At 48.4% G+C, this 17,459-nt stretch overlaps 1 protein-coding gene across 3 annotated transcripts in view; it reads right to left on the minus strand.

The window, feature by feature from the left end:
- Positions 1-7,117: 7,117 nt before the first annotated feature.
- Positions 7,118-17,459, minus strand: part of MYLK2 (myosin light chain kinase 2) — a 38,426-nt gene continuing 28,084 nt past the window's right edge. For all 3 annotated transcript variants that reach the window (XM_081916903.1, XM_081916904.1, XM_081916902.1), the window contains exons 8-12: positions 16,699-16,769; positions 15,442-15,570; positions 13,228-13,380; positions 11,132-11,264; positions 7,118-8,721 (exon numbers count right to left, since the gene is read on the minus strand). In XM_081916903.1, coding sequence (XP_081773029.1) covers positions 8,641-8,721; positions 11,132-11,264; positions 13,228-13,380; positions 15,442-15,570; positions 16,699-16,769 — 567 coding nt within the window. In that variant the 3' untranslated portion in view covers positions 7,118-8,640. The remainder of the gene's footprint in view (positions 8,722-11,131; positions 11,265-13,227; positions 13,381-15,441; positions 15,571-16,698; positions 16,770-17,459) is intronic.

Genomic DNA, 17,459 nt, shown 5'->3' on the forward strand with positions numbered 1-17,459 from the left:
TGTTTCCCTCCCCTTATGGTCTTGATCTATGGGCTACTTTTAAAATGAGGCTGCATTTTAAATTGCATTTTAGCCTGTATTTTAAATTGGGGGTTTTTTTCCACCTCTCTTTTTCCCCTATTATGTTTTTACTGTGATTTTATTGGTGTTAGCTGCTCTGAGTTTCTACTGAAATGAGGCTGCATTTTAATGTTGTATTTTAATCTTGTTTTTAAGTTGTATTTTAATCAATTGTTTTTATACCTGGTGTTAGGCGCCCTGAGCCCGGTCTTGGCTGGGGAGGGTATAAATATTGTTTTAAAAAATTATTTATTATTATTTATTATTATTATTATTATTATTATTATTATTATTATTATTATTATTATTAATTTATTTTCCTTCAGGCAAAACATACCCAGTTCCTTCAACTGTTCCTCATCAGGCTTGGTTCCCAGACCCTGGATTATCCTGGTCACCCTCCTCTGCACACGTCCTGCTTTGCCCCCATGGGTTTCTTCAGCAGACTCGGACAGGGCCATGCTATGCAATCACAGGCTTGTGAAACACCCTGGGCCACCTCTCCTGAATGCCATTCTGGGACGCTGCAGCCAGATGGATGCCCTCCTGGGAAGGAGATTCTATATATAGAAGCATCTGTTCCCAGGGCAGCGAGAGCTAGGCAGGGGCTGGTCTGGCAAGCCTGCTGACCGGCAGCTCAGCAGAAGCCTGAGTGGAGGAGCTCAGCCTGCAGGGAGCTGAGGAGCTGGGCCAGTGTCACAGAATTGCAAAGTTGGAAGGGACCCCTAGAGGCATCTAGTCCAGCCCCCTTGCAATGCAGGATTCTCAAATAAATCACCCCTGACAGATGGTGTGATACGAATTTCAAGGTCTTAGATATATAATAAATGTACCAACCAAGCACGCACATAGATCGGCACAGGAAGACTGACCTGAAACCATTTTTGATTCCCAAACTGACCAAATGTTTTCTCTGCAAGGTCAAAGGAAAATGGAAAAGCCTCCCCATTGTCTTTTCTTCACAAATCCTGTCTTAAGGGTCTGTCTGTGTATGAATAGGGTGAGTCTGTAACCTGGCTCAGGAACTAAGTATTTATCATTACAAAAGACTGGCTAGGCTCCCCATGGTATCCAATCAAGTGAGCATTAACAGGTAATCTCTTCCACAGATTTGCCCAATCTTTTTTTAAAGCCGCCTTTTTAAAAAGCGGGTGGTGCTGTGGTCTAAACCACAGAGCCTAGGGCTTGCCGATCAGAAGGTCGGCGGTTTGAATCCCCGCAATGGGGTGAGCTCCCATTGCTCGGTCCCTGCTCCTGCCAACCTAACAGTTCGAGAGCACGTCAAAGTGCAAGTAGATAAATAGGTACCACTCCGGCGGGAAGGTAAACAGCGTTTCCGTGCTCTGCTCTGTTACTCTAGAAGCGGCTTTGTCATGCTGGCCACAAGACCTGGAAGCTGTCTGCGGACAGACGCCAGCTCCCCTGGCCAGTAAAGCGAGATGAGCGCCGCAACCCCAGAGTCGTCTGCAACTGGACTACTACTACTACTACACTACTACTACTACTACTACTAATAATAATAATTTATTATTTATACCCTGCCCATCTGGCTGGGCTTCCCCAGCCACTCTGGGCGGCTTCCAACAAAACACTAAAATACAATAACCTATTAAACATTAAAAGCTTCCCTAAACAGGGCTGACTTTAGATGTCGTCTAAAAGTTTGGTAGCTATTTTTCTCTTTGATATCTGGTGGGAGGGTGTGCCACAGGGCGGGCACCACCACCAAGAAGGGCCTCTGCCTGATTCCCAGTAACCTGGCTTCTCGCAGTGAGGGAACCGCCAGAAGGCCCTCAGATCTGGACCTCAGTGTCCAGGATGGACGATGGCGATGGAGACGCTCCTTCATATATCATAGAATCATAGAGTTGGAAGAGACCCCAAGGGCCATCGAGTCCAACCCCCTGCCAAGCAGGAAACACCATCAGAGCACTCCTGACATATGGTTGTCAAGCCTCTGCTTAAAGACCTCCAAAGAAGGAGACTCCACCACACTCCTTGGCAGCAAATTCCACGGTCGAACAGCTCTTACTGTCAGGAAGTTCTTCCTAATGTTTAGGTGGAATCTTCTTTCTTGTAGTTTGGAACCATTGCTCCAATATATACTGGACTGAGACCATTTAGGGCATTAAAGGTCAGCACCAACACTTTGCATTGTGCTCGGAAACGTACTGGGAGCCAGTGTAGGTCTTTCAAGACTGGTGTTATGTGGTCTCGGCAGCCGCTCCCAGTCGCCAGTCTAGCTGCCGCATTCTGGATTAATTGCAGTTTCCGGGTCACCTTCAAAGGTAGCCCCACGTAGAGCGCATTGCAGTAGTCCAAGCGGGAGATAACCAGAGCATGCACCACTCTGACTTAACAGTCAGGGGTCCCTTTACCTTAACCTAGTGACCAAAAGACAAGAGGTAGCATTATTATAAGTTTACAACGGGGTGGGAGGTTCGCAGACTATGGAGGACTTGCTCACAAATTTATTGACAGCTGCACAAATCATGATAGCCAGGAAGTAGAAGGGGCAAGCAGAATATAAAATGGAAGAATGGTACAAGGAGGTGTGGGATATAGCTATTAACAATAAATTAGCGTGGGCCATTAAGGTAAGACGGGGAATATGCAGGAGAGATGATTTTGAGGAGATATGGAGAGTGAGTGTAGAATTTGTGCTGTTAAAACGGAAAGGGGTGAAACCATCGCAAGAGGTGTTGAAATTTTGGGAGGTTGGATAGTTACAATGGAATGGTCTCGGTGGGGAGGTCCACAACTTTATTCCTATTTATTTATTATTATTACTTTGTAAAAAAAAAAGCAGCCACCTAGGCTGAAGGCCGTGGAATACCTTAAGGTCCATAAACAGCAACATCCTAGAGGTCCCGGGCCCTAAGGAAGTCAGACTAGCCTCAACCAGAACAGGGCCTTTTCAGCACTGGCCCCAGCCTGGTGGAACGCTCTGTCTCATGAGACCAGGGCCCTGCGGGATCTGATTTCTTTCCACAGAGCCTGTAAGACAGAGTTGTTCCGCCTGGCCTTTGGCTTGGAATCAACTTGATCCCCTTCCCCTCTTTCCTCCTTCCTTTTTCCTTTCTCCTTCTGTGATGGAACTCCTATTTGAGGACTTCCCAGGCTTTTTTCTGGCCCATGTAGGACCAGTCTGGATAGTTGGCCTTGGTGAAGACTTGACGTTTTCATCCCCCAAAAAGTTTTTGATTTGAGTTCCTACTGAAATGAGGCTGCATTTTAATGTTGTATTTTAATCTTGCTTTTTAAGTTGTATTTTAATCAATTGTTTTTATACCTGGTGTTAGCTGCCCTGAGCCTGGTCTTGGCTGGGGTGGGTGGGGTATAAATAAAATTATTATATATTATATTATATTATATTATATTATATTATATTATATTATATTATATTATATTATAATATTATATTATATTATATTATATTATATTATATTATATATTATATTATATTATATTATATTATATTATATTATATTATATATTATATTATATTATATTATATTATATTATATTATATTATATTATATTATATTATATTATGTTGTTGTTGTTGTTGTTGTTGTTGTTGTTATCATCATCACTGCCTCCGGTGGGATAAAGTTTCATAGTTTAACTGTGTGCTGTGCAAAGGAGCCCGTTCGTTTCTCTGCCCCGAATCTTCTAACATTCAGCTCCATTGGAAGAGTCCACAAGTTTTCATGTTGTGAGAGAAGGAGAAAGAATTTCTCAATGCCGTAATCTTATAAAACCCAATGCATAATTTTATAAGCTTCAATTGTGCCACTTCTTTTCAGTAATAAGAGAGTGTCCCCCAGGGCCTTAAGACTGCACTGCCCCTTCCCCGTTGCTAGCGCAGGACGTAGCAAGCCAGAATTGAAAGGTTGGAAGGGAACCTTTGGGTCATCTAGTCCAACCCTGCAGGAATCACCCTGCTGCACTCAGAAAAATACAGCCCTCTCCACCCTCCTTTGGAGGACGCAAGGCAAAGGAGTGGTACTTGAATCTGTACATTTATTTACATTCAGCCAGGAGTGGCAAGGGGTGGGAGCGCTGGGGGCACATCAAGAGATCACTCAGCCAGACACAATGGGGGGGGGGCAGAAACTGCTTTTTTTCCCATGGGGAGGCACCGTGACAAACCCAAGCTGGAGACATTTGTGGAACTGGGGGAAAGCTTAGTAAATCAGTAGACACAGGATCCGCCCTCCCGCAACTGTCAGAAAATAAACGCAAACCCAACAACACACCCCCTGCCTCCAGCCTCGGACCAAAGTTAAAATGGGCAGGAAAACACGCCTTTCTCTCCATTGCTGAATCAGTGGTTTCCAAAGTAAGAGGTAGTGCCCCTCTGGGAAGGACGTGGGTGGCGCCGTGGTCTAAACCATGGAGCCTCTTGGGCTTGCCAATCGGAAGGTCGGCGGTTCAAATCCCCGCGATGGGGTGAGCTCCCATTGCTCAGTCCCTGCTCCTGCCAACCTAGCAGTTCGAAAGCACACCAGTGCAAGTAGATAAATAGGTACCATTGCGGCGGGAAGGGAAACAGCATTTCTGTGCGCCCTGGCTTCCGTCACGGCGTCCTGTTGCACCAGAAGCGGTTTAGTCCTGCTGGCTAAGCTAGACCCGGAAAGCTGTCTGTGGACAAATGTTGGCTCCCTCGGCCTGAAAGCGAAATGAGCGCCGCAACCCAATAGTCGCCTTTGACTGGACTTAACCATCCAGGGGTCCTTTACCTGTTTTCTGGGGCGGGGGGTGATAAGAGGCAAAGGAAGCCGGCTGGCACTAGAGGTGTAAAAGTCCGTCAGACTTTGAGAAGAGATCAAGTTTATGAATTGCGTTGAATTAATTACCGGTAAACTAAATCATTTTAACTGGATTGCAGCTAACTGCGGCGGCTTGGAATTTTATGGTGTTCCTCTGTTCTGTTGTGGGTTTGTGCAGGCTGCTATTCTGAATGGCGCTTTTTATAGGGCAGAGGGACGAGTTTAGGGAACCAAGGGGGACGTGGCCTGGAAAGGTTTGGAAACAACCATCCCAAATGAGCTTGGGGCATCTTGCGAAGAAGAGAGGGTCAGGATCCTTTGTTATCTGGGAGAGAAGGCGTTGGACCTGATCCCAAGAGAGCTGCTCTTAACTCCTTGGATTGCGAGCGGTGCAGAGGCCAAAATGAGGCAGGGAGAGAGATGGATGGATCCCTTGGCGATATGCTCAAGAGTAGGGAGTATGCGACTGGGATTGCTTCAAGTGTATCCCTGCTCCGTCATTGGTGTGATGGCCTGGGACTCAGGCTCAGAACCAGAGGAGTCTCAGTCCGCACCGAATCCTCTGCCTCAGGCGGCATCTGAACCAAGTCTGGGGCCTGATCCTGAAGAGCCCCAGTCTGCACAGGTTCCCCTGCAACAAACCCCAGCTGGGCTGAATCAGGGGCCTGAGCCTGCCCTGGCTCCAGATGCAGGGATGACCTCGTTGCCTTCAGCTGGGTCATCACTTACAGCTCCTCCACTACCGGTTGGGTCAGGGGAGGCTGAGGCGGCCCCTGGGTCTAGTCACCCACCGATGTCTCCCGAGCTGCTGAGACTCAGGTCTGAGAGAAGGAGAGACCTGAGTACTCGCAGGAGGAGTGCTCGCCTTCAGGCGAGACAGGGAGGTGAGTCGCCGGGGGATCAGGACCGCCATTACCCCGACAGAGAGAAAAGGCTGTCAGACCCCACCCCAGGTTGTGGGAGCAACGTTGCTGTTTGCCAGAACCTGCCTGAGACCTTGTTCCTGACCTAGGCTGGTTTCCTGCCTTGGCCCTGTTGGACTGACTTCTCGTGGAATCCTTGGATTCAGGAATGGACCTGGACCGCGGCTGCTCAGGTTAACCTCCAGGCCCAGCACAGCTGGGGAACTTGTCCAGTCTCAGACTTTGTCTTCTACATCAGCCTTCTACAACCTGCTGCCCTCTAGATGTTATTGTAGAGAGGGAAGGTTTCCCTGATGGTCATTTTGCAAGGCAGGAATCTCAACTCGAGATTCCATGACTGATGGGCATCCAATCTCTGCTTAAAAACCTTCCAGAAAACAGAGCCCACCCCCTTCCATCAAATTGGAAAATATGATGTCGCATGATTCCAAGTCAGACTCATGGGTCCATTCAGCTGAGCATTGCTTACACTGACTTGCAGCAGCCCTCCAAGGGCTTCAGGTGGGGCGTTTTCCTGGCCCTACCTGGAGATGCCAGGATTTGAACCTGGGACCGGTGTTCTGCCACTGGGCTACTGCCCTTCCAACCCCATCCCTGGCCAGCAGACATGCTGGGTGATGTTGTTGGGAGTTGTAGTCCAGAACATCTGACAGGTGCCAGGGTGGGGCAGCCTGCACATGTTACCAGGAGATGGGAGGGACTCCAGGTTTCTCCTTTCAGTGGCAGTCCACAGGTCCCCTTGTACCGGTTCCTTCTGGCCTCAGCTTGCCCATCAGGAAAATGGGCTCATGAGTGACCTACTTGGCTTGGCTGCGGCAAAGACACATGCAGCGAGGATTCCCAAAGCACACCAAGTGCTGCAGGAACTAAAAGCCACAATCAAATTCTTCTCAACACCCCTGGCTTCCTCCACACCCTTCCATGGAACTACACCCGGGTTATTCTGGGTCATTAACCTAAGGGGGAGTTGGAGGGAAGTTTAAATAAAAGAGGTTTTGCAAAAACCCGCTTTGGCCTGCAGTTCCGTTTGAGGCTGGTTTCCCGGGATCTACAGGGGGGTGACCCTGGGCTAATGGAGGAGATCTCCGATGTGCGCACAAACACTTAACAGGCACACTTGGAGCACTTCTCTCTGTTGGTGGCCGGCTCTGAAGCAGCCCTTTCAGATGGGCGAGGAGGCGGCCGTGGGGAGGCCAGCCCAGCCCAGATGGTCTTCATTAGTTCATCTCCTTCCCCTCTTCCTCTGGGGGGGGGGGGGAGAATGCAAGAGCCTTGCTCTCCCCTCTCCCTTCCACCTCTCCCATTCCCCTTCCAGACTCTTCGGCAGCGCAGGAGGGCAAAGAGGTTAGCACAAAGTGGTTTGCACAATGCTGTCTTCTTATTCTCCTCCGCCTCCTCTGGACCAGCTGCCCATCTGGGGATGTTCCTCCTGGAATGCCGGCGGTTTGCTTCCTGCCCGCCCAGAGCCTAGAGGATCTCTGAGTGCGCAGGCCGGAAAAGGCAGTTTCCTGTCCGCATTATCAGCTTCCCACAGCCGTCCCTGGCGCAGTGGGGTTCAAGTCCTTGGGGTTGTTTATGGTGTGTGGTTTTTTTGCTGGCGGGGGATCCGCAAGGCTGCCCTTGCGGGGACAAAGCATTGCTTGCGCTAGACCGTCACACAGCCTTTCTCAACCTGTGGGTCCCCAGATGTTGTTGGACTACAACTCCCATCATCCCTAGCTAGAAAGGCCAGAGCTCAGGGACGATGGGAGTTGTAGTCCAACAACATCTGGGGACCCGAGGTTGAGAAACGCTGCGAACCTCAGCTAACTCCAAGACACAGCTGTCAACTTTTTCCTTTTTTTAAGGGAAAGTCCCTTATTCCGAATAGGATTCCTCGCAAGAAAAGTTGACAGCTATGCTCCAAGAGCATGCAGGGGGACAAGGCCTTCCTAAGCTGGTTCGTGAGGCCCAACTTCCGTGGAAAAAGTTAGAGCAGAGACGTCTCGGGGGTGCCAAGGCAGCGAGCGGTTTGTGGGTGGCGCAAGCAGATTGGAAGCCAAGAAGCCGTTCTGCAGAAGGAGACGGGCACAGGGTTGGCAGCCTGGCAAAACCCTTATAGCAAAGGTTTGGGAGCTGTATTTCTCAGTCAGGGGTGTGGGGGCGATCCAACACACCCTGTATGCAGAAGCTTGGGGGCTTGGGAAGGTGCTCTCCCCAGCACTGTGGGGTCAAGATTTTGGCTCACTGGGGAAGGTTACAGAACCAGTCCGGGCAGCTAGGGAGAGGATGGTCACAGCAGGGAGACTGCAGTTCAGGCAAGCCGCAGCCATCCCAGAAACCAGTTTCCTTTTTGCACGGTGGAATCAGAGGCAAAAAACAAGGCGTAGCAAAGGTAAGGAGATGCAGTTGGCTGCAGTGGTTTCACAAGGTCCCTTGAAAGCAGCAAACGGTCAGATGTATGTCGGGTGAGGTCCTTAGCAGCAGTCCAAGAGCAGCATGGCACCCAGGAAGATGGGTTTGTGTGGAGCGTGGAGTCCAAGAGGGAGAGGCGGCAGAATATCCACTAAACAGGAGGACGGTGTTCAAGTCAGTCAATACGGAGAGGTAGGGAAGACTGGCTTAGTGGCAACTGGGCGGGAATATGGGGATGCTATCGGAGAGAGCAAATATCATACACATAGAGGGAGCTTCCCTGCTAAAAAGTTCCAGGCCGGCGTCCACCGGCTTCTCGCCCCCAGCTCTCCGGGAAGGAGCCAGCTCTGGGGCAGGCCCCGATCCTCTTGCCCAAGCAAGTCCCTGAGACGTGGGGCACAACGCAGTTCAAGCTTCCCGTCGGGAGTTCCCCCTGCCCCCTTTCCGTCCATGTGTCGCTCGATTCTGCCCGCTTCCAGCCCCGCCGCTCAGACGCCCATCGCGGTCAGAGATCCCGCGCTGGTGATCTTCTTGAACCGGTTCGCAGCACAGACGCCGATGAAGTTTTTCTGCACGGTTGGAAAAGAAAACGCACACAGGAGTGAAAAAAGGGGGGAATAGTATCAAAGCTGGAAAGCTCACACCGCAGGCTCAAATAATAATAAATTAAAAATTAAAATTAAATTAAAACAATGCAAATAAAGTATGCAAATCAAGGTTTGTGCTTCTAACTTTTGTTGCAGAATTTCTTCTGTTACCTATGAGGAAGGGGAAATGGTATCTGGGAACCCTGGGTAAGATTCTGGGTTTACTGTGGTGGACATGTAAAATAGTAATTCTGGGGAATGATATATAATGAATTGGAAAAAATGTTCATGTTAGCCTTTATCAAAAAACCAGAAGCTTTTCTATTGGGAATAATAGGGGATTAAACACCAAAGTACTTTAAAAAGAATGTTTTTTGCCCAGAAGTGGAAGGAAGAGAAAGTCCCAACCAAGCGTGGATAACCAAGATGATGGACTATGCTGAAATGGCGAAATTGACTGAGGAGATCAGAAACCAAGCTGATGAATTTTCTTAGCAAAATGTGGGAGAAATTTATAGAGTACCTTAAAGCAGTGTTTCCCAACCTTGTGCCTCCAGCTGTTTTTGAACTACAATTCCCATCATCCCTGACCACTGGTCTTGCTAGCTAGGGATGATGGGAGTTGTAGGCCAAAAACATCTGGAGGCACAAGGTTGGGAAACACTGCCTTAAAGGACACCACAGATATTAAAAAAGTTAACAGGATTGTTATAAGACTTCTAATGTAATGACTAAAGTTTAAAAAAGGATATAAAATGATTTTGAAAAAATGTAATTTGATGCAACAGATAGAAAAAACAGATAAAAATTGGAAACCAGGGGAGGGTGGGGGGAAGTCCGGAGATTCAAGTAATGCCAGATGTGCCAAAACGGAAAACGATTTAAATGTATAAGAATATTGTTTTAAAAAGGAAAATAAAATATATTTTTAAAAAAGATTTTGGTTTCACTGATCACCGATCATGGTTTGCTTAGAGGGAGGTTAGATGATGTTCATCAAGGAAGAAATACACAAACTATTTGAAAAGCAACTGTAATCAACAAATTATGCTGGTAGGACTACAAGAAGTTTTGTAAGGAGAAATGTATGAAGCATTTCAGAGAAAGGATAGAGATATTAGTTATGAATTAAATGTAATTGTGGAAGCAAGAAATGTGTATTTAGTGAATAGATTGGAAAGTTTTCAGATATGATTGATGGAAGTAAAAAAAATGGTGTAAGATATGAAAGCATGTTTAATTACTGTTGAAAATGATATGTTGAAAAACTTATACACACACACACACACACACACACACACACACACACACACACATATGATGATGTTCATCAAAGCAACTGCATTTCCCTTCCTCTTTCCTGGCTTCAAAAAGTCTTATCTTTTGGGGGGAAGCAGGTTTGTTGTGCAAGGCCTCCCACTCAACTAGACTTGTGCGACCTGAATTCCGCTGGCGTGTGATTGAACCCCACCCCAAAACAGTGGGTGGCCCACCAGCAGCCATTGCGCTGCCTCCCAGTCTGAGCCCAAAGCTTGTGGGATGATTCACAGGGGAAGTGAGAAAATGGACCAAAACAGCCACCCCCCCCTTTCCGGATTTGGCAAGCTCCCTCCCACGACTGGCTACCCCTTTCCTTTGTGAAGAAGCTCAGGACAGAAATGTACCGTATTTTTCGCTCCATAAGACACACTTTTTTCCTCCTATAAAGTAAGGGGAAATGTGAGTGCGTCTTATGGAGTGAATGGCGCTGCGCAGAGAGGTAGATCTGCGCAACGCCCCTTCAGCGAAGCGGGAGGAAGAACGGAGCCCCTTCTGTTCCTCCTCCCGCTTCGCTGAAGGGGCGCTGCGCAGAGAGGGAGAACTGCACAGCGCCCCTTCAGCAACGTGCCTGTCCTGGCTTCTGCCTTAGCTGTGGGCAGCCTCTTCGGGCAGGGGGAACCTTCATCCTGCTGCTGCTGCTGAAGAAGAAGAGTTTGGATTTGATATCCCGCTTTATCACCACTACCCGAAGGAGTCTCAAAGCAGCTCACAATCTCCTTTCCCTTCCTCCCTCTGTGAGGTGAGTGGGGCTGAGAGACTTCAGAGAAGTGTGACTGGCCCAAGGTCACCTAGCAGCTGCATGTGGAGGAGCGGAGACGCGAACCCAGTTCCCCAGATTACGAGACTACCGCTCTTAACCACTGCACCACACTGGCTCTCGAAGAGGCTTGGCGCAGTCATTCCAGAAGCCAGAACAGCCACATGGTATCCCAGAAGCCAGATCCCTCTTGCTGTTCTAGCTTCTGGGATTCAAAATATTTTTTTTCTTGTTTTCCTACCCCCAAAACTAGGGGCGTCTTATCGTCCGGTGCGTCCTATAGAGCGAAAAATACGGTGCTAAAGAAGCAAATACCTTCCATCGCCTCTTCATCACGTATTTTCGGAGCAGGACCTGGGATTTCAGCCGCCGGTTGACCCGCTTGGCTTTCTCTCCCAAGTTGTTGAGCCAGGGGTGTTGCAGGCACTGGGCGGCACTCAGGCGTCCGCTGGGGAGGGGGGCGAGAGGCAAAGATTATCGGGGGGTCACCACCTGCAGCTGCTGTATCCCAGAGCCCCTAGCCCCCCCATCCTGCAACGTACAAAACCCTGCAATGAATAGAAAGCGCATCAAACAGAGTCTGCGTTCCAACCTGCCCTGCAGAATTCGCACTCAACTTCTGGAGAAGAAGTTGTCGACAGCACAGTCACTGGCCAATTGGTGCCACACACAGCCAGTTACTGCTGCTCCCCCCCATGGGGTGTTTTTATCCTGTTGTGTTATTATTGGCTGTTGTTTTTTAACTTTTTAATCAAATATAAACAACCAAAATGACAACAACAACAACAACAACAACAACAATAATAATAATGGAAAAGGCTAAAAAACTACAAAAAATATCAAAGTACATGGCATAGAACAAAAGAAAAAAGGGAAGGAGAAGGAAGGAAGAAAGAAAGGGGAAAGGGAAAGAAAAAAAAGAGGGGGGAAACGGGAAATGAGCCAAAACACAAGAAGGCTCATCTATTGTACCCTTCCGTCAAGGTCACAACAGATCATTATTCTTATCGATTCTCTCTGTATTCCATAGAATCCTTCATCTTGGTATCAGGGAACATTTCCCTATGCGGTATCATTCTAAACATAGCCAGGTCTTTAATGATGAATCCTTATCCCATAGATAATTATTTAAACCTTCCCATTCTTCTTTCACCATCTTTTTAAGTTTATCTCTTATTGCATCTGTCAGCTTCGCGAGCTCCAAATACTCACACAATTTGACTACCCATTCATCTTTAGTGGGTGTATTTTTATCTTCCCAGTGTGTTATTATTGTTTTACGGGCATGGCCTCCTTCAAACACGCGATTTGGATATCCCATGTATCACAACTTTCTGGAGCGTGGTGATAGCAACCTACATTGGCTCCCAGTACGTTCCCAAGCACAATTCAAAGTGTTGGTGCTGACCTTTAAAGCCCTAAACGGCCTCAAAGGTCCAGGATACCTGAAGGAGCGTCTCCACCCCCATCGTTCAGCCCACACTGAGGTCCAGTGCCGAGGGCCTTCTGGCGGTTCCTTCGCTGCGAGAAGCCAAGTTACAGGGAACCAGGCAGAGACCTTCTTGGTAGTGGCACCCGCCCTGTGGAACTCCCTCCCACCAGATGTCAAAGAGAAGAACTACCACCAGACTTTTAGAAGACATCTGAAGGCAGCCCTGTTTAGGGAAGCTTTTAATGTTTTATGCATTACTGCATTTTAATATTTGGTTGGAAGCCGCCCAGAGCAGCTGGGGAAGCCCAGCCAGATGGGCGGGGTATAAATAATAAATTTAATTTAATTTCAAAAATATAGAAATGAAGAAATGCATAATAAGCGATAGAGAACAGAAAATCATCAGCGGTGTTGGCGGAAGTCTAAAAATATTGTATAAGATGAGAAGTTATGTTGTATGACTGTTGGAGCTGATATATTAAAAAATCAATAAAAATGTAATTTTTTTAAAAAGCCATCGGCCTGATCCAGCAACCAGCTCTTTTTAGGTCCTTATGGATGTCCACAACTTCTAGTGTCATGTGAGTAAGGAGAAAAAGTCTCTCTACCCCCTTTCTCAGCGCCCTGTTTCCTTTAAGAAACCTCTATCGCCTCCCCTCTTTTCCAGAAACTTCCTCTGTCATCACAGCAGAAGCCGGGATAGCTTGGTTGGTGGAGCATGAAACTCTCAGGGTTGTGGTTCAAGTCTCACACTGGGCAAAAAGGGGGTTGGACTAGATGACCCCTGTGGTCCCTTCCAGCTCTCTGGTTCCGTGATTCTAAAGAGCCTGTGCAGTTTTCTACTGGTCTCCCTCCAGCTAGAAAATGTTAAAGGGTGCGGTGCCTCTCCATTTGCTCTCTGGCTGACCTGGAGGTTAATCGGTTCCCACACAGAAAAGAGCAAAGCTCCCCCCCCCTTTTGCCCCAAATGGTCCCAGACCTTTTGTTCTTGATAATCAAGTTGGAGACAAAGTCCTTGGCTTCTTCAGAGATGCCCTCAAAAGCTTCCTCATCAAAATACCAGTTGGCTGCCAGGACGTTGTTGAGGGTTTCTGTGTCGTTGTCGCCCAGGAAAGGGGAGAGTCCGCTCAGCCTGAGAACAGGGTGGGGAGACGAGAGAGCGTCAATCAAGGCTCGTTAGTGAAGGAAAACTCTCCTGGGGCTCATAAATTTGGCAAATGCAAGCGACTCCGGGGCCAGGAGCCTGGCTGCTCCAGAACACGCCGTGGCTACGTCAGAGCACAAAAAAATCGGCTCGCTAGGCCCATTTCCCTTCCAACCTCTCCCCACCGCAATCGACGCTGTGGGTGTTCTGCTGCAGTTCTGTTTCTGCCAAATCCATTGCTGTTTCGCCCCAGAGGTCAGGACCGCAACCGACGGATTCAAATTACAACGGCACCTCTGGTTGCGAACAGGATCCGTTCCGGAGGCCCGTTCGCAACCTGAAAAGAACGCAACCCGCGTCTCCGCGTCTGCGCAGGTTGCGCTTCGCCACTTCTGTGCATGCGCGTGGTGTCATTTTGCGCATCTGCGCATGCGCGAGCAGGGAAACCCGGAAGGAACCCGTTCCGTTACTTCCTGACGCAACCTGAAAACGCTCAACCTGAAGCAAACGTTACAGGAGGTATGACTGTAGAAGAAAGGAGATTTCAACTAAACATCGGGAAGAACTTTCTGACAGCAAGAGCTGTTTGGCAGAGGAGGTTGTGGAATCTCCTTCCTTGGAGGTTTCTGAGCAAAGTTTGGAGGGCCGACTGTCAGGGACACTTTGATTCCTACATTGCATGGGGTTGGGCTAAATGACCCTCAGGGTCCCTCCCTTCTGCCTCTTTGTTTTACTATGTACAGTGGTACCTCGGGTTAAGTACTTAATTCGTTCCGGAGGTCCGTTCTTAACCTGAAACTGTTCTTAACCTGAAGCACCACTTTAGCTAATGGGGCCTTCCACTGCTGCCGGAGCACGATTTCTGTTCTCATCCTAAACCCGAGGTACTATTTCTGGGTTAGCGGAGTCTGTAACCTGAAGCGTATGTAACCTGAGGCGTATGTAACCTGAGGTATCACTGTATTTTTGTTTTCTCATTTGGTGCTTTTATGTTTGTGAGGTGCCCTCTGATCTCCAGATGAATGAGGGTTTGCAAATTTAATAAATAAAATAAATGACAAATGCGGCAGCTAGACTGGTGACTTGGAGCGGCCGCTGAGACCATATAATACCGGTCCTGAAAGACCTACATTGGCTCCCAGGACATTTCAGAGCACAATTCAAAGTGTTGGTGCTGACCTTTAAAGCCCTAAACGGCCTCAGTCCAGTATACCTGAAGGAGCATCTCCACCCCCATTGTTCTACCCAGACACTGAGGTCCAGCGCCAAGGGCCTTCTGGCGGTTCCCTCGTTGCGAGAAGCCAGGTTACAGGGAACCAGGCAGAGGGCCTTCTTGGTGGTGGCACCTGCCCTGTGGAACACCCTCCCACCAGATGTCAAGGAAATAAACAACTACAGTGGTACCTCGTTTTGAGTCCAGGATCCGTTCCGGAGCCGCAGACACTCGACAAAGCGCTGCTCTGTGAACGCGCGTGAGCAGTTTTGCGCTTCTGTGCGAGTGGCAAACCCGGAAGTAACATGTTCTGGTACAGTGGTACCTCGGGTTAAGAACTTAATTCATTCTGGGTGTCCGTTCTTAACCTGAAACTGTTCTTAACCTGAGGTACCACTTTAGCTAATGGGGCCTCCCACAGCCGCCGCCGGGCGATTTCTGTTCTCATCCTGAAGCAAAGTTCTTAACCCGAGGTACTATTTCTGGGTTAGTGGAGTCTGTAACCTGAAGCCTATGTAACCCGAGGTACCACTGTACTTCCGGGCTTGCTGCCGACGTTCCATGAAATGGACGCTATAAATGGGCAGACTCAAAATGAGGTACTACTGTTATCTGAGTTTTAAAAGACATCTGAAGGCAGCCCTGTTCAGGGAAGTTTTTAATGTTTGGTGTCTTATCATGTTTTGAATATTCTATTGTGAGCCACCCAGAGTGGTTGGAGAAACCCAGCCAGATGGGCGAGGTACAAATATTATTATTATTATTATTATTATTATTATTATTATTATTATTATTATTCTGCCTGATTCCATAGGCACCCCTTCCCCTCAACTCACAGCATGTAGGTGATCACCCCCATGCTCCACATATCCGTTGTGTAGGAGACTTGTTCGTAGCTGACCACCTCCGGAGACAGGAACTCGGGGGTGCCAAAGTTCACTTTCAGCTTTTCTCTGGGGTTGTACCTTTCAAGGAGAGAGAGAGAGAGAGAGAGAGAGAGAGAGAGAGAGAGAGAGAGAGAGAGAGAGAGAGAGAAGAATCTAGCACCATCAATGCACACCAACGCCTGGCCAATCCACCCCCCAGGAAGGTGGGCACCTGCTCCCTTCGGAAAGGACTTTGTCCTGTGCCCTCCCCTCTCCCGATGCCCAGAAGAGGCACACAGCAGGGTCAGGAGTGCGGAAAGGGGAGAGGGGGCTGGTGCAGGCTGGCGATGCTCTGGGCCAGGGGTCCCCAAACTAAGGCCCGCGGGCCGAATAAGGGCCGAGGGACTTGTTTATCCAGCCCACAGCGACCCCCGCTGCCCACTGTCGGCACCCGCTCTTACCAGTGAGGCACTGTGCTGCACGGCTGCCCACTTCTGGGTCGGAGGAGCACCAGAAATAGCTTGTGCACATGCGCAAGCGTTATTTGTCCCCCCCCCCCAATTTTTTTTTATTGATTTTCCAAAATTTTAAACAAACAAACAAACAAACATAAATCACAACTGAACTTGATCCAATCTTAGTAACATTGTTAAGTGAGTTCCTCAAATCCCCCTAGCTGAATTTCAGTGTATATCATTGTAACAGTTTTCCAAAACCAATTTTTCACTTAACATCTTTCTTTCTTTTCATTTTAACTTTAAACATATTGTTCTCTAACATCCCATATCTAAATCCTAAGCCTATCTGTTATTTGCATCGTCCTATTAACTTATTCACTTAACATCTTTCTTCCTTTTCATTTTAACTTTAAACATATTATTCTCTAACATCACATATTTAAATCCTAAGCCTATCTGTTATTTGCAAGTTTTTCCAATTAAATTATCTTAACGTATTTCAGTAAATAGTCTTTAAATTTCATCCATGCGCAAGCGTTATTTGCACATGCGCAAGCATTATTTTCGGTGCACATCTGGGTCGGAGGAGGCCCCTGCACATGCACACAAGCTATTTCCGGTGCTCCTCTGACCCGGAAGTGCACCAGAAATAGCGTGTGTGCACGCGTATGGGCTTGCGCTCCTCCACCCTCCAGCCCACCGCGCGATTGGCACTGGAGACACCGGCCCGAGGTGCGGTAGGTTTGCTGACCCCTGCTCTGGGCATTACCTTCGGGCAAGTCCAAAATCAATTATCTTCACCATGTGGCCGGTCGAGGTCACGCACAGGATGTTCTCAGGCTGCGGAGGGAGAGAAAAGATAAAACCCCGCACCCCAAAACACCACCTCCGGTTAGTGACTTTGTGGGGAACCTGCAAATAAACCCCTTGAAATCTGGAAATCACGGAGAACAACTAGATATCTTGTGTCTGGCTCAGTAGAGGAACTGGGCAGACCCACGGATGTTTCATGCCCATCTCTTTTTTTGGCAGTGGTTACTAAAGTTGGTAGGGACGCAGGTGGCGCTGTGGGTTAAACCACTGAGCCTAGGACTTGCCGATCAGAAGGTCGGCGGTTCAAATCCCCGCAACGGGGTGAGCTCCCATTGCTTGGTCCCTGCTCCTGCCCACCTAGCAGTTCGAAAGCACGTCAAAGTGCAAGTAGATAAATAGGTACCGCTCCGGCGGGAAGGTAAACGGTGTTTCTGTGCGCTGCTCTGGTTCGCCAGAAGTGGCTTAGTCATGCTGGCCACATGACCTGGAAGCTGTACGCCGGCTTCCTCGGCCAGTAAAGCAAGATGAGCGCCACAACCCCAGAGTTGTCTGCGACTGGACCTAATGGTCAGGGGTCCCTTTACCTTTACCTTACCAAAGCTGGTAGTAGGAGCCCCTGGGCGGCAGTGGGATTACCTGGTGCAGGGGCTGTTAAGAGGCAAGGAGGCAGCAGGGAGTGTATAATAAATACCGTATTTTTTGCTCCATAAGACTCAC

The sequence above is a fragment of the Podarcis melisellensis genome (assembly GCF_964234715.1).
Source record: "Podarcis melisellensis genome assembly, chromosome: 6".
NCBI lineage: Eukaryota > Metazoa > Chordata > Lepidosauria > Squamata > Lacertidae > Podarcis > Podarcis melisellensis.